Source organism: Meles meles, chromosome 1 (genome assembly GCF_922984935.1).
Source record: "Meles meles chromosome 1, mMelMel3.1 paternal haplotype, whole genome shotgun sequence".
Lineage (NCBI taxonomy): Eukaryota > Metazoa > Chordata > Mammalia > Carnivora > Mustelidae > Meles > Meles meles.
The window spans coordinates 117,632,840-117,647,755 of record NC_060066.1 but is presented as its reverse complement, the minus strand read 5'-3'; the positions used below and the strand labels follow the sequence as shown (position 1 = coordinate 117,647,755).

Here is a 14,916-nt window from a genome sequence, read left to right as displayed (position 1 = left end):
AACATTCAAGTAAGTAAAAATCTAAGTCTTGAGAACACAAAAACTTACACAAGATTTAAATTCTTAAGTAATGACTTTTCATTTCATTAATTAGTTATGAGAGTACAGAATAAAGAGCCTTTATTTTCAATTGGAAAAACAGGACTATACCTGAACTACCTTATTATCATGTAACTACCCAAACATATTTTTCTTATTATTTACATTTCAATACCAAGATAAGAATATAAAGAAAAACTGAGAAGCATACCTGTTCTGATTTCTCATCAGAACTGCTAGGAGCTTCAGATGTATCTTTCACAAAATAATTATCCACAAGGTCTATCTGTCTGCATTCCTGGCGGCATACTGGGCACCGTATTACACCAACTACAACACAGAACAAAAACATTAAAAAATATTCCTTGGGAAAAAAAATAAGGAAATTGTGCATGATGCCCATATGAAGACCAAAGAAATGAACATTAAGAGCTGAGTAAAATAATCCAGTGAGTTACTCCATTGGAGGAAAATAATGCTATTTAGAAAGAGAAAACAAACAAGTGTTTATACAAAAAAAAAAGCTCTTTACTTATTTATTATACTCTACAAGTGCTTTATTACAATGTGTTAGTCGAATAATGGCTCCCAAAGATTTTCAGATCTTAATCTTTGGAACTTGTCAGTGTCACTTTATAGAGCAAAGGTGACTTTGCAGATACAATTAAATTAAGGCTCTTCAGATGAGAATATGCTGTCCTGAATTATTTGATGGGCCCTAAATGTCATCTTGTAAGAGGGAGACAGACGAAGACTGGGCTACCGAAAAGGAGAAGGGGTTAACAATGGAAGCAGAGATTGGAGTCTTATGCCTTGGGGATGAAGCAATAAACTAAGAAATACAAGTGGCCCCTATAACCTGAAAAAGACAAGAAAATGGATTTTCTCCTCAGAGCCTCTAGAAGGAACCAGACCTGACTACACTTTGACTCTAGCAGACATCCTAACCATAACCCAGTAAAACTGACAACAGCAAGAGATTAAAATGTGCTTTATTTTAAGCCACCCAGTTAATGGCAATTTTGTTATAGTAGCAATAAAAAACCACAATCTATCACCTAATAAATTCTGATTTGGTTCAGAACTACTTGAGTTCACTTTCATGTGGGAAGAAAGATCCTATGTGCCTGAACCTCCTAGTGATCTAGCACCTACGAGAAGAAATAAACCTATGGAAGTTAAAAACTAAAAATACCAACAGTCAACACAGCAAACTAGTATGTCAGCCATGAAACTTAGGATATAGCATAAATGATACAATCCTTACTGTCAATAAAGGGTTCAAGATTAGTATGTAATTTTTTTATAGTTTATGCTACTTACAATTATAGGAAGAACCATACACAGATATAAACAGAATCCCCAAGAGTTTTAAGTATACAAATTATAGAACCTTACATAGAAGCTGCAATAGAAAACAGAAACTTAAATACAGCATCATTCTGAAAGTAGGAATATCAGGGGGCACCTGGATGGTTCAGTCCACTAGGCATCCAACTTTTGATTTCCACTCAGGTCATGATCTCAGGGTCATGAGGTTGAACCATGCCAAGCATGGAGCCTGCTTGAGATTCTCTCTCCCTCTCCCTTTGCCCCACTCCCCCACCCTCAACCCTGCTTATGTGCACACACTCTCTAAATAAATTAATTAAAGTAGGAATATCAGTCTCCCAACAGACATATACAATGCTTTTTTTTCTTTTTGTGCTTTTTAAAAAATTAACATATTATTTGTTTCAGGGGTACTGGTCTGTGATTCATCAGTCTTAAACAATTCACAGTACTCACCACAGCACAAACCCTCCCAAATGATATATACACCGTTAAAATAAACTCAGAGTTATATGTTTGAAAACAAAATATAGTTTTTATAATACAAAGTACATACAAAGATGTTGCTTAAAGGAAATACATAAAAATAAATTTTCAAATCAAAGGAAGAAACAGTATGGGAAAGATAAAGGAGGAAAAGGTATATAAGTATTTCCATATTTTAGATGGCATTGAGTTACTAACCTTTCAAGAAACACAGAGTATAATAAAACTACAAAGGAGATAATTATAAGTAATTATAGGAACAAAACTATGGAGCAACTAACTTACAATAAATTAAGCAAGCTTTCACTAACAGATCACACTTAAACATGGTCTTGAAAAATTAACATTCATTTACTAGTGTGCAGGAAAGTATACTGACCTTGGTTCTTCAAATCCTGTACATACCTAAGGAAGGCCTATCTCCAATACCAGCCCTCGAATGGCTCCTGTGACAAGACCTCTAACTCTTGGAATATTCTACCTGATAAGACGGTTTTTGTATGCCTGTGGCCTTGGGCCATCCCGTATTTGGTCACACCAAATGGTAAGGGTGGCTAGAGTCTCAGGAGGCGGTGTGAGTTCTATGGAGAATGCACCTCTTTGTAACCATTCCCCAATAAAAACCTAGACATGGAGGTTTAGGTAATCTTTCCTGGTTGGCAATATTCCTGCATATTGTCAGATGTAGTAACTTGAAAACTAAGCATCCCCTGTGCAACTCCCTTGAAAGGAGACCTCTGGAAGCTTGCACCTATTTTCTCCTGAGCTTCATACCAAGCACCTTTGCTAATTTTAATCTATTTCTTCTCTCCTTCTAATAAAATGCAACCATGAGAGTAATAGTTTTTCTGAATCAATCCTGCCAATCACTGAGCCTGAGGGTGACTCCAAACTCAACTAGGAAAGGAAGAAACAGTATGCAAACCAAGAATATCAAGTGCAAAGTTCACAAATGAAAAAAAAAAGTTATAAAAGGTGTAAGAATGTCCACATATACATATGTAAAATATTGAGGAAGTTAAGAAATTTATAGCATCTCAATAAATGAATATTTTTGTTGAGCAATAAACAATATTATCAAGTGTCCATTATACCTGTATAAGTGATAATTTGATGTAAGTCTTTGTTTTTTTGAACCCAGTAAACCGATTCTCAGATTTCTTAAAATTCAAGCAGACATCACAGTTATGACAACAGAAATTCATCTATATCTAAATATTATCCTATTAAAATATTATTAAGGAATCTGGAGATAAAAACATCCAAGAATATTAGGGCAAAGGAAGAAGCAATGCACACAAATCAGTATACATGCAATTTTAAGAAATGTAGAAGCAAAATAACACAAACACTGTAGAAGAAACCCAGCCCAGAGTAGACAAGGAATGGAAAGGTACATCTCAGAGAAAGATTCTTACTTTCCATAAAGACTTTCAGACAAGCTTGGAATTCAGAAATTTGAGGCATGAAAAGAAGTTCCAATGAGAGGGAATAAATTCAAGTCTACAGATATCAGCAAATCCTATTCCTTGGCTGACTTAAACCTGACATTTGCTGATTACCCAGCAGCCAAAGTATCTCACCACCAAAACAAAAAGAATTGAAGCTTCTTCAGGGATCTTTCTGCTATCTGTTTCTGTATTTAGTCAATAAATTTAAAAATTATATAAATATTTGTTTTGAAAATAAGAGCCATTTTCCATTTGAGTTTATGAGTAAGTATACCCTTATAATTAGTATAAATCAGATGACTATGCTCCTGACTCAGTCACTGAATGCTGGTTGTCATGGTGAGTTTGGATCATTATTCAAAACTAAAACCCAAACTCCAAAGCCAAAGCTGCTGACCAACGTTATGTATAATACCCCTAGAATGGATTTCATTACTTTAAATTTCAAGTTCTGAGAGACTCACTTCAGGCCTATTAGATTATTTTTAAATGCCAATTTACTAAAATGCATAATTATGGGGAAGGTAGAGGAGGACTCTTTTTATAAGGCCAAAAGTCTACAAACTAGTTTATCTTCACAGTGTTAAGTGAAATTTAGTTTCCATAAGTTGACTGATGTGGACTTCCATTCAAGAACAATGACTAAGCAGATATGGAAAGACCACCTGAAACAGCTAAACACAGAAATAGCTAAAATATAAAAAACTAAAATGTATTTTGAAAAATATATAACTGAGTCCCCAACTTAAAAGCAAAACTGAAGTTCCAGAAACAAAAGGGAACTCAAAACTCAAGTGGCCCAGTATCAGCTGATACAAATGGGTCACTGGGGTTAGTTTTAAGTACCACTACTGGGAACAGGAAAAAAGACAAAGGTTAAAAGGTGAACCGGAGGGGCACCTGGTGGCTCAGTCCTCAAGTGTCTGCCTTTGGCTCAAGTTGTGATCCCAGGGTCCTGGGATAGAGTCCCAATTCAGGCTCCTTGTTCAGCGAGCAGGGAGCCTGCTTCTCCCTCTGCTTGCCTCTCCCCCTGCTTATGCACACTCCCTCTCTCTGACAAATAAATAAAATCTTTAAAAAAAAAAAAAGGTAATAACAAATAAAACCCTTCTTTAATCAACTCAGAACTCCAAACAAAATGTCCACAAAACAAAAGTTAGTATCTTTGCTTCATATCTACTTCTCTTCCTGGGATTACTTTTTAGGTGAATTCACATAGTCATTCAACAACAAAAAAAAGAGAAGCTTCTCTGGAACCTTACCAACACAAAATTGTCTCATTAGAACACTTTCCAGGGCACAAGTAGGTCACCAACTTAAGACAGGCTCATAAAGGGGCACCTGGGTGGCTCAGTGGGTTAAAGACCCTGCCTTCATTCAGCTCAGGTCATGATCCCAGGGTCCTGGGATCGAGCCCTGGATCGAGCCCTGAATGGAGCCCTGCACTGGGCTCTCTGCTCAGCAGGGAGCCTGCTTCCTCCTCTCTCTCTGCCTGCTTCTCTGCCTACTTGTGATCTCTGTCGAATAAATAAATAAAATCTTAAAAAAAAAAAGACAGGCTCATAAAATAAAATTACAATACATGAAGAAACCCAATACTATTAGAGTATGTTAACAAACACATTAAGGCAAGAAAGAAAAAACTTAACCCAAAGAAAATAAAACAATCCGAAAAAGACTTCAAAAATTTATATGTACAAATGGAAAGAAAAAAAAAAATTATATGTACAATGTTGAGGGGGTTAAAGGGACAAATAATCTGTGAAAATAGAGCTAAAAAGAATCAAAGACAAATAAAATATAGTACTGAATAAACTCAAAACACAAGTTAAACAGTAAACAAGAGATAACTGAAAAGGAAATTAATGAAGTAGAACACAGATATGCAGCACAGAGATAAAGAGAAAAGGAACTACAAAAGAAAAGAAAGCTGAAGCACTGAATGAGAAACTACAGTATGTATCATATTAAATAAAAGTTCTAGGGGGTCTGGGTGGCTCAGTGGATTAAGCCTCTGCCTTCAGCTGAGGTCATGACCTCAGGGTCTTGAGATCAAGCTCCACATTGGGCTCTCTGCTCAGTGGGGAACCTGCTCCACTCCCCTACCCCCCACCCCCGCCACCTTCCTGCCTGCCTCTCCCACTACTTGTGATCTTTCTGTCAAATAAATAAATAAAATCTTAAAAAAAAAAAAAAGTTCTAGAAGTTCATGAAGGAAATGAGGTACAGATGCTATTTAAAGAAGATAATGGCTAAGAATTTCAGAACTGAAGAAATGAGCCCCCAGACTGCAATTCAAATCCTGAGCAGGATAAGTAAAAATAAATTCACACCTAAATATAGTAAAGATGGAAGAAAAAGTCTTAACTGCTAGTTACTATAAGACAATCACATTGACAGCAGACTTCATTAGTAAAAAACAATGCAAAAAGATAACAGGGATTGGGGCACCTGGGTGGCTCAGAGGGTTAAGCCTCTGCATTGGGCTCAGGTCATGATCTCAGGGTCCTCCAATCAATCGAGCCCACAGAGCCCTGCATCAGGCTCTCTGCTCAGCGGGGAGCCCACTTCCTCCTCCCCCTCTGCCTACTTGTGATCTCTCTGTGTCAAATAAAAAAAATAAAATGTTAAAAAAAAAAGTTAACAGGGATATCTTAAAAGCTTTTAGAGAAAATAAGTCAACTCAGCGATCTATATCCTGATAATACTATTCAAAAGTAAAAGCAAATAAAATTTTCAGACATACCAATACCGCTCTTTGCTACAAGAACTAATAAGCATTAAATTTAGCCATATAAAACTGGCAATTTTAGACTACTTATGACTTGCAAATTGATAATTTTATACTGGTTAACCTACTACTGACTTTAAGAACATGGAAAAATATTCAGGGGTCCCTGGCTGACTCAGTCGATAGAGCATACAACTCCTCATCTCGGAGTTGTGAGTTCGAGCACCTCATTGGAAAAATGGTCTTGAGATGAGATGCAAAAAAATAACTGGCAAAGCCATTAACAGAACATGTTGAAATCTAAATATGCATGAGTTAAAAGTAAATATATAGAGATAATTATTAATTTAGGAAGATAAAAAACATGAAATTAAAATATCAAACTACAATAACACATTCTCTTACAATTAAACTACAGCTTTAAAAGAATCATTCTAAGGGTGTCTGGGGGGCTTAGATGGTTAAGCGTCTGCCTTTGGCTCAGGTCATTATCCCAGGGTCCTGGGATCAAGTCCTGCATAAGGCTCACTGCTCAGTGGGGAACCTGCTTCTTCCTCTCTCTCTCTGCTGCTCCCCTGCTTGTGCTCTCTCACTCTGTCAAGTAAATAAATAAAATCTAAATAAATGAATGAATGAATGAATCATTCTAAAAACAGTATGAAGGGGGGCGCCTGGGTGGCTCAGTGGGTTAAGCCGCTGCCTTCGGCTCAGGTCATGATCTCAGGGTCCTGGGATTGAGTCCCGCGTGGGGCTCCCTGCTCAGCAGGGAGCCTGCTTCCCTCTCTCTCTCTCTGCCTGCCTCTCTATCTACCTGTGATCTCTCTGTCAAATAAATAAATAAAATCTTAAAAAAAAAATTAAAAAAAAATAAATAAATACAGTATGAAGGGAAAGTTAAGAGATAAAAAGTTAATTAAAAATAAGGTAAGCATGGGGCGCCTGGGTGGCTCAGTGGGTTAAAGCCTCTGCCTTCAGCTCAGGTCATGATCCCAGGGTCCTGGGATCGAGCCCCACATCGGGCTCTCTGCTCCGCGGGGAGCCTGCTTCCTCCTCTCTCTCTGCCTGCCTCTCTGCCTAGTTGTGATTTCTCTGTCAAATAAATAAAATATTAAAAAAAAAAAAAGACTCTCTCTGTCTTTAAAAAAAATAAAATAAAATAAGGTAAACAGCCCCTGACTACCTCAGTCAGTTAAGCATCTGATTCTTGATCTCAGCTCCCTTCTTGATCTCAGGGTTCTGAGTTCAAGCCCCACACTAGGCTTTACACTGGATGTGGAGCCTACTTTAATAAAATGAATGAAAGAATGAATGAATGAATGAATGAAAAAATAAAGTGAAATCCTGCCTTTACAAAAACAGGTGAGGGCATCAAAATTCAACTGCATAAAATACAGTCAAGCTGTTGGAACGAGAAGTAACTATGCAAACTTTCTTAGCTAGCCAGTAACAAGTGTCCAAAGACTATAGTTTAGTACCATGCTTAAGTGTGTTCTAAAGACCACATTTTGAAAACTGTTCTAAAATACCAGGAGTTCTAGGAATGTCTACTCTATTGGCCGCCTCCATTTTTTTCAATTTGATTCACAAAAACTGGCTGACAAGACTACTGGGGACACAGGGACTCCCTGCCACCACATATCCCTTGTCTTATTTCCCAATCTTACTCTACCATATACTTCTGCCCTCACCCCAGTAAGAATTTTAACCGCCTGTTTGAGTCATTCTCAGATTGTGCTGAGAACAGGAGACAATTATGACCAAATTTTATCTAAATTTACATTAATACAAGGTTTTACTATAAGACCAGTTAGTATTTATTGTGAAATTTTTATGTATTAGTTCAGTTAGTGTTCATAACACCTCTGTAAAGTAGGTTCAATTACCATCCCTACTTGAAAGGTGGGGAAATTGAACTTCAGAGAAATCAGGTAATGTTCTCAAGGTCACAGGACAATGTAAATGGGGGAGTGGGGTAAGATCTGAAACCACTTACCTTCTGAACTGACGACACTCGTGCCCTTAAAACCTATGCTAAAGAGGCCCCTAAAGGCTGATCTATTAGTATCAAAATAAAAGACTAAACTAAGACAATCATAAAAGAAATACAGAGGATGAATAAGAGGCAGAATCAATTGATTAATGAATAACAGTTGCATGATGATGGAGCAGTACCAGTTACAGCAGACAAAAATATTAGAAATTCTAGATGATTTGCCAGTTTCTGGAATGGATAATTACACAATTATTCAAAACGAGGGAAAAGTAATTTTAGCTAGCATGTAATGAATAAGTTTTGGATAGACTGTGTTTAACTAGCATAGTTCTGCAGCTGAAGCGTATAGAAAGAACCATCAGCATATAACCAGTTAAAATCTGAAGTTAGGATTAGCAAGGGAGAACAGGATCAAAGACAGTACAATACCCTTCAATATACCAGTATTTATGGTCAAGCAGAAGAAAAGGACTTCACAGATCAGGACACCAATTTCAACACTTACAACTGCAAATCCCAAAAAGTACAATTTACATTAAAAGCCAGCACTAGGCACTTAGCTAACTCAGTCTGCAAAGCATGCAACGCTTGATCTCAGGGTTTTGAGTTCAAGCTCCATGGTGGATGTAAAAGGTTTCTACTTAAAAACGTTTTTTTAAAAATGAGGCTCCATGACCAACATGGGCCTTGAACTTACAACCCTGAGAGCAAGTGTCGCATACTCTACCGACTGAACCACCCAAGCACCCCAAAAATAAAATCTTAAAAAAAAAAAAAAAAAGCCTGGGGCGCGTGGGTGCTCATTCAGTTAAGAGTCTGCCTTCAGCTCACATCATGATCCTGGGGTCCTAGGGTCAAGCCCCAGTTCAGGCTCCTACTTGGAGGGAGGCCTGCTTCTCCCTCTTCTCCCTGCTCCTGCTCTCTCTCTTGCTATCTCTGGCGCTCTCTCTCTCTAATAAATAAAATCTTGAGGGGAAAAAATCCAGTACAAATATACACAAGTATAACTGAAATAAATGAGAATTAAACACAAGTCAATTACCTTTTGCATTTTTTTCCCTTTTGCGGGAAATTACTTTTTCTATTAACTATTCATGATCAACTTGTCATCACTGTACCAATTTGCTTTTAAAATTATATTCTCTCTCTCTAGGGGCCCCTGGGTGGCTCAGTCAGTTGAGCATCTGACTGTTGGTTTTGGCTCAGGTCATGATCTCAGGGAACATGGGATGCATGGAGCCCTGTGTCAGGATCCTTGATCAGTGGGGAGTCTGCTTGAGTTTCTCTCCCTCTGTCCCTGCCCCCACATTTGCACTCACGTGCTCTCTCTAAAAATAAATCTTTAAAAAAATAAAATGGTATTCTACCCCTGAATGTCAGTTAACTACTAGCATGAACACTATGTTTTTTTTTTTTAACATAAGCTCTCAACCCAACATGGGCTTGAACTCACAAACCCAAAAATCAAGAGTCCAATGCTCTACCAACTACCGGCCAGGGACCCCAACCTAACACTGTTTTTATTCAATCCTAGCTTTTCTTTCACATATCCTGGAACAGTTAGTGCAAAACTTTAATCATCAACTCCCCTCTCCTTTCCCTTAGAAAATAATTATGAATAAGAAATATGGATTTATTTTCAGATGAAGAAGAAAGTAGAAGAGAATTGCACCTGTGCCCCTAATTACCTAACTGGTAGGCCAGATCAAGTGATGAGAGTGAGAGTCTTGCAGGCTAAATGCCAGGGAACAGGAAAAACAGGCTAGAAAGTATCTTAAGATTATCAGATAGCATCAAGAGTCCCAAGTTTGAAAGGTTTAACCATTCGTAAGGCTCATTCCTCCTTCCATCTTTTTTTCTTAAAGATTTTATTTATTTGAGAGAAAGACAGAGAGCACACAAGCAAGGGGGACGGGTGGAGGAGAGGAAGAAGCAGAGTCACCACTGAACTGGGAGCCTGATGTGGGACTCAATCCCAGGAACCTGGGATTATGACCTGAGATGAAGGCAGATGCTTGACATAACTAACCAAGTGCCCCTCTTCCTTCCATCTTGAACTTATCTCCTGTTCAGCCTTGTGTATTATGAACCTAGGAAGTATTACATTATTTGCTGAAAGGAAGGCAAAAAGTAGTAACTAGAGGGGCACCTGGGTGGCTCACTCAGTTAAGCATCTGACTCTTATCTCAGCTTAGGTCTTGATTTCAGGGTCATGAGTTCAAGCCCCTCCATGATAGTCATGGAACCTACTTAAAATAATAATGATGATAATAATGACAACAACTGGATTCTGAAGCAACACATCACTGAACTTTCATATAAAATTTTAGACCAAAGGAGGTAATAGCAGAAAGATTTTATTATGAGTATGGGGAAACTGAAAATGTAGATTGTTGAATTTCTTGCCCACTCTTACAAAAAAATGGCAGTGAAGAGAAGGAAAAGAGAATGATTTGTTGCTAAGAGTGGCAAAATAATGAATGAATGAATACTGCTTTAGGAGTGGCTGGCTCCTGGTTGGCTCCTACCGGTTGGCTCAGTTGGAGAATATAACTCTTGATCTTGGGTCGCAAGTTTAAGCCTCAAGTTGGGTGTAGAAATTACTTAAATAAGTAAAAAACTTTATATATATATATATATATTTTAAAGATTTTATTTATATATTTGAGAGAGAGAGAGCAAGCAGTGGCAGTAACAGGCAGGGGAAGAGGGAGAAGCAGACTCCCCGCTGAGCAAGGAGCCCAACCTGGGGCTCGATCCCAGGATCCCAGGATCATGGTCTGAGCTGAAGGCAAACTCTTAAATGACTGAGCCACCCAAGAGCCCCAATAAAAAACTTTGAAAAAGAATACTGCTTTACACTGGGAGAAACTGAAGATAGTACATAAAAAAATAACTGAAATAATTAATTTATAAATAAATTGGTTTAATATTTACAAAATAATACCATATAACAAATTATGTAACTAATCTTAATCTTTTAAAAAAGATTTTCTTTATCTGACGGAGATCACAAGCAGGCAGAGAGGCAGGCAGAGAGAGAGGAAGGGAAGCAGGCTCCGTGCTGAGCAGAGAACCTGATGTGGGGCTCAATCCCAGGACCCCAGGATCATGACCTGAGCTGAAGGCAGAGGCTCTAACCCACTCAGCCACCCAGGAGCCCCGACAACACTATATAACTTATGCTAATAGGTGCACCTGGGTGACTCAGTCATTTAAGTCTACTTAAATGATTTCTCCCTCTCCAGCTCCCCCTTGATTCTCCCTCTCCAGCACCTTAGTCTCTCTCTGTCAAATAAATAAAATCTTAAAAATAAATTAAATAAATTATGCAAATAAGTATCCAGCCAATTTCCACAAGTCAGTTTCACAACTAAATGTACAACTAGCTTAAGCTCAAAACATGGCCACTATGTGCACATGTGATAAGACCCGATGCTGGGGCGCCTGGGTGGCTCAGTGGATTAAGCCTCTGCATTCGGCTCAGGTCATGATCTCAGGGTCCTGGGATCGAGCCCCACATCGGGCTCTCTGCTCCGCAGGGAGCCTGCTTCCTCCTCTCTCTCTGCCTGCCTCTCTGCCTACTTGTGATCTCTCTCTCTGTCAAATAAATAAATAAAATCTTTAAAAAAAAAAAAAAAAAAAAAGACCCGATGCTGATTATCAAACACATTAAATATATTTAGGAAATGCATTAAGCACATCTATTATAAAGCTTCTTGGTATTAAGCTTAATTCCTGAGTATAATAGTCTTGAAAATTCAAAAACCTTGTACAGGGCACCTGGCTGGCTCACTTTGTAGAGCATGCAACTCTTGATCTTGGGGTAGTGAGTTTAAGCCCCACAATAGGGTTAAAAAAAAAAAAAGTAAAATAGGGGCACCTGGGTGGCTCAGTCAGTCTGACTCTTGATTTCAGCTCAGGTTATGATCCCAATGTTATAAGATCGCTTTAGCCCTGCATGGGGCTCCATGCTGGGCATGGCACCTGCATAACATTCTTTCTGTCTCCCTTTTCCCCTCCCCACCTGCATACGCTCTCTAAAAAGAAAAGAAGTAGAATAAAAATTTTTTTAAAAAAATTCAGAAACTGGGGGCACCTGGGTGACCCAGTGGGTTAAAGCCTCTGCCTTCAGCTCAGGTCATGATCCCAGGGTCCTGGAATCGAGCCCCGAATCCCCAAATCGGGCTCTCTGCTTGGCAGGGAGCCTGCTTCCTCCTCTCCCTCTGCCTGCTTCTCTGACTACTTGTGATCTCTGTCAAATAAATAAATAAAATATTTTTTAAAATAAATACATAAATAAATAAAAATTCAAAAACTGGCCACTGGAGTGGCTCAGCTGGGTAAGTGTCTGCCTTCAGATGAGGTCATGATGCAGGACCCTAGGATCCAGTCCTGTACTGGGTTACTGGCTCAGCTGGGAGCCTGCTTCTTCCTCTCCTGCTCCCCGTTTGTGCGCTCGCTCGCTCTCTCTCTCCCCCCTCAAAACAAAAAATCTTTACATATATATATAATTTAAAAATAATAAAAATTCAGAAAACTTGTATAATCAGAAAATTAGGAGTAAGTTCATTAATAATTATATCAATCTAATTATAATACTCAGCATTACCTGAAATAAAATACCAAAGTTTTTTCTTTTTTTTTTTAAGATTTTATTTATTTGACAGGCAGAGATCACAAGTAGGCAGAGAGGCGGGGGGGGGGGTGGAGGGGGAGAGAGAGGTGGAAGCAGGTTCCCTGCTGAGCAGAGAGCCTGGTGCCAGGCTGACCCCAGGACCCTGAGATCATGATCTGAGCCAAAGGCAGAGGCTTTAACCCACTGGGCCACCCAAGCACCCCTTCTTTCTCTTTTCATAGTTTTTTCAATATTAACAGAAATTCGTATAAAAATAACATTTTTCTTTCTTTTAAAGTAGGCTCCATATCTAGCATGGAGCCCAACATGGGGTTTTAACTCAAGACCCTGAGATCAAGACCTGGCTGAGACACTTAACCAACTGAGCCATCCAGGTGCCCCCAAATAACATATTTTTAAATTGGTGATATGGGCCACTTAAACCTGCTAGCTAGTTTAAAAAAAAAAAAAAATTCACTATCAAACAACAAGGTAGTTGAGCCAACAATTCATTAAGAATGATTTTTATACTTTTAAACAAGAAGAATGGAAGAAGGTAAAAGCTATAAAGATAGTGTTTGGAAACAGTTTCAAGTGTTTACTATCTGCTTCATTACAGAGAAAGTACAGAACATCCAGCTTAAATGACTGAATATTCACTAACTCAGGTGGAAACAATGCCACATAACAGAAAATTCAACATAGTGCTTGAATGCAAGTACTCAAATCTAAATCTACAGAAACTGAGTCTTCTTTGTAGGTATACTTCACAGGAGAGAGGGCTTCAAGTCTGTGTATGCATACAAGTCTGTGTATGCTTGTGTGGGTAAACCTGCATGCAACTCTAGTTCTCTCTCTTTTTATGGAGAAGGGAGGTAGGAAACCAAAAAGATCCAGGGAGGCCTGAAGACATGACACGAAGACCCACAACTAGATGGGCTACTTGGATGCACTGTATCTGTTTACTCACTGCCTCCTTTAGGAGGCCATGTGAATTTTGCAAAGAGAAGCTCAACCAAACAGTCCCTGAATTATGAGAGAGCAGCTCCTACACTAGCTGTATGAGCTGAAGAGACAAAGAGTAAGGATCTTACTTTCAGGATAAGGTATTTATTTTTTTTTAATTTTTTTAAGATTTAATTTATTTATTTGACAGAGAGAGATCACAAGTAGGCAGAGAGGCAGGCAGAGAGAGAGGGAGGGGGAAGCAGGTTCCCTGCTGAGCAGAGAGCCCGATTCGGGGCTCGATCCCAGAACCCTGGGACCATGACTGAGCCAGAGGCAGAGGCTTTAACCCACTGAGCCACCCAGGCGCCCCCAGGATAAGGTATTTAAATTGAAAATGCATTCAGTACAGGGCACTTGAAACAAAGTTTATTATGTCTTCCATGGTCTACTGGTTCACCACTTACCAATACCACACCACCACCCCTAAGCTTGACCCTGTAAATGAAGCCGTACTCATGAACAGGTAAAGAACAAGTATATCCCATTTGAGGAGGTTCAGTAACTTGAGGGAGACTGAAGTGAGCAATCAGAACTAGAACCAAGTGGCTGCTACTGAGGCAGAACTAATGGAAGAAACAAGAGAGAACTTGAGTTAAAAAAAAAAAAAAAGGGGCGCCTGGGTGGCTCAGTGGGTAAAAAAGCCTCTGCCTTCGGCTCAGGTCATGATCCCAGAGTCCTGGGATCTAGCCCCGCATCGGGCTCTCTCCTCCGCGGGGAGCCTGCTTCCTCCTCTCTCTCTGCCTAGTTGTGATTTCTCTCTGTCAAATAAATAAAATATAAAAAAAAAAAAAAAAAAAAAAAAAAGAGTACAGAGAACTTTCATAGAAATGCAATTAGAATACACATAACAAAAGGAAAAGGGCTCCACTACAATTAAGTATGATTTCAAAATTTAAAAAAACAGAAGACCCCCCCCCCAAAAAGAATGGAAACTCATAAGAAGCAAACTGACAGTTTAGAAGATCAAATTAAGAAATATACCTAAAACAAGAGAAGGCTGAAAGAGAAAAGGATAAACAAATATATACCAGCAAATGGGTAGTAACCATTACAGTTAAACTACTGAAAATCAAAGACAAGAAAAGTGACTCATGATGTACAAGGAAACAGTACAGTAGACTTAGCAGAAACAGTAGGGCCTGGAAGCAATGGGATGACATAATTCAAAGGGGTGAAAGAAAAAATTACCAACCAAGAACTCATTATAAGGTTAATTAAAATTAACCTGTAAATATGGAAATAAGAATACCACATATAA

The 14,916-nt window shown here is 38.7% G+C and overlaps 1 protein-coding gene across 3 annotated transcripts in view; it reads right to left on the bottom strand.

Annotated features, from left to right (window-relative positions):
* The window catches only part of TRIM33 (tripartite motif containing 33), a 130,331-nt gene that overhangs the window by 71,662 nt on the left and 43,753 nt on the right, over window positions 1–14,916 (bottom strand). For all 3 annotated transcript variants that reach the window (XM_046006948.1, XM_046006946.1, XM_046006947.1), the window contains exon 2: window positions 251–369. In XM_046006948.1, the coding sequence (XP_045862904.1) occupies window positions 251–369 (119 nt within the window). The remainder of the gene's footprint in view (window positions 1–250; window positions 370–14,916) is intronic.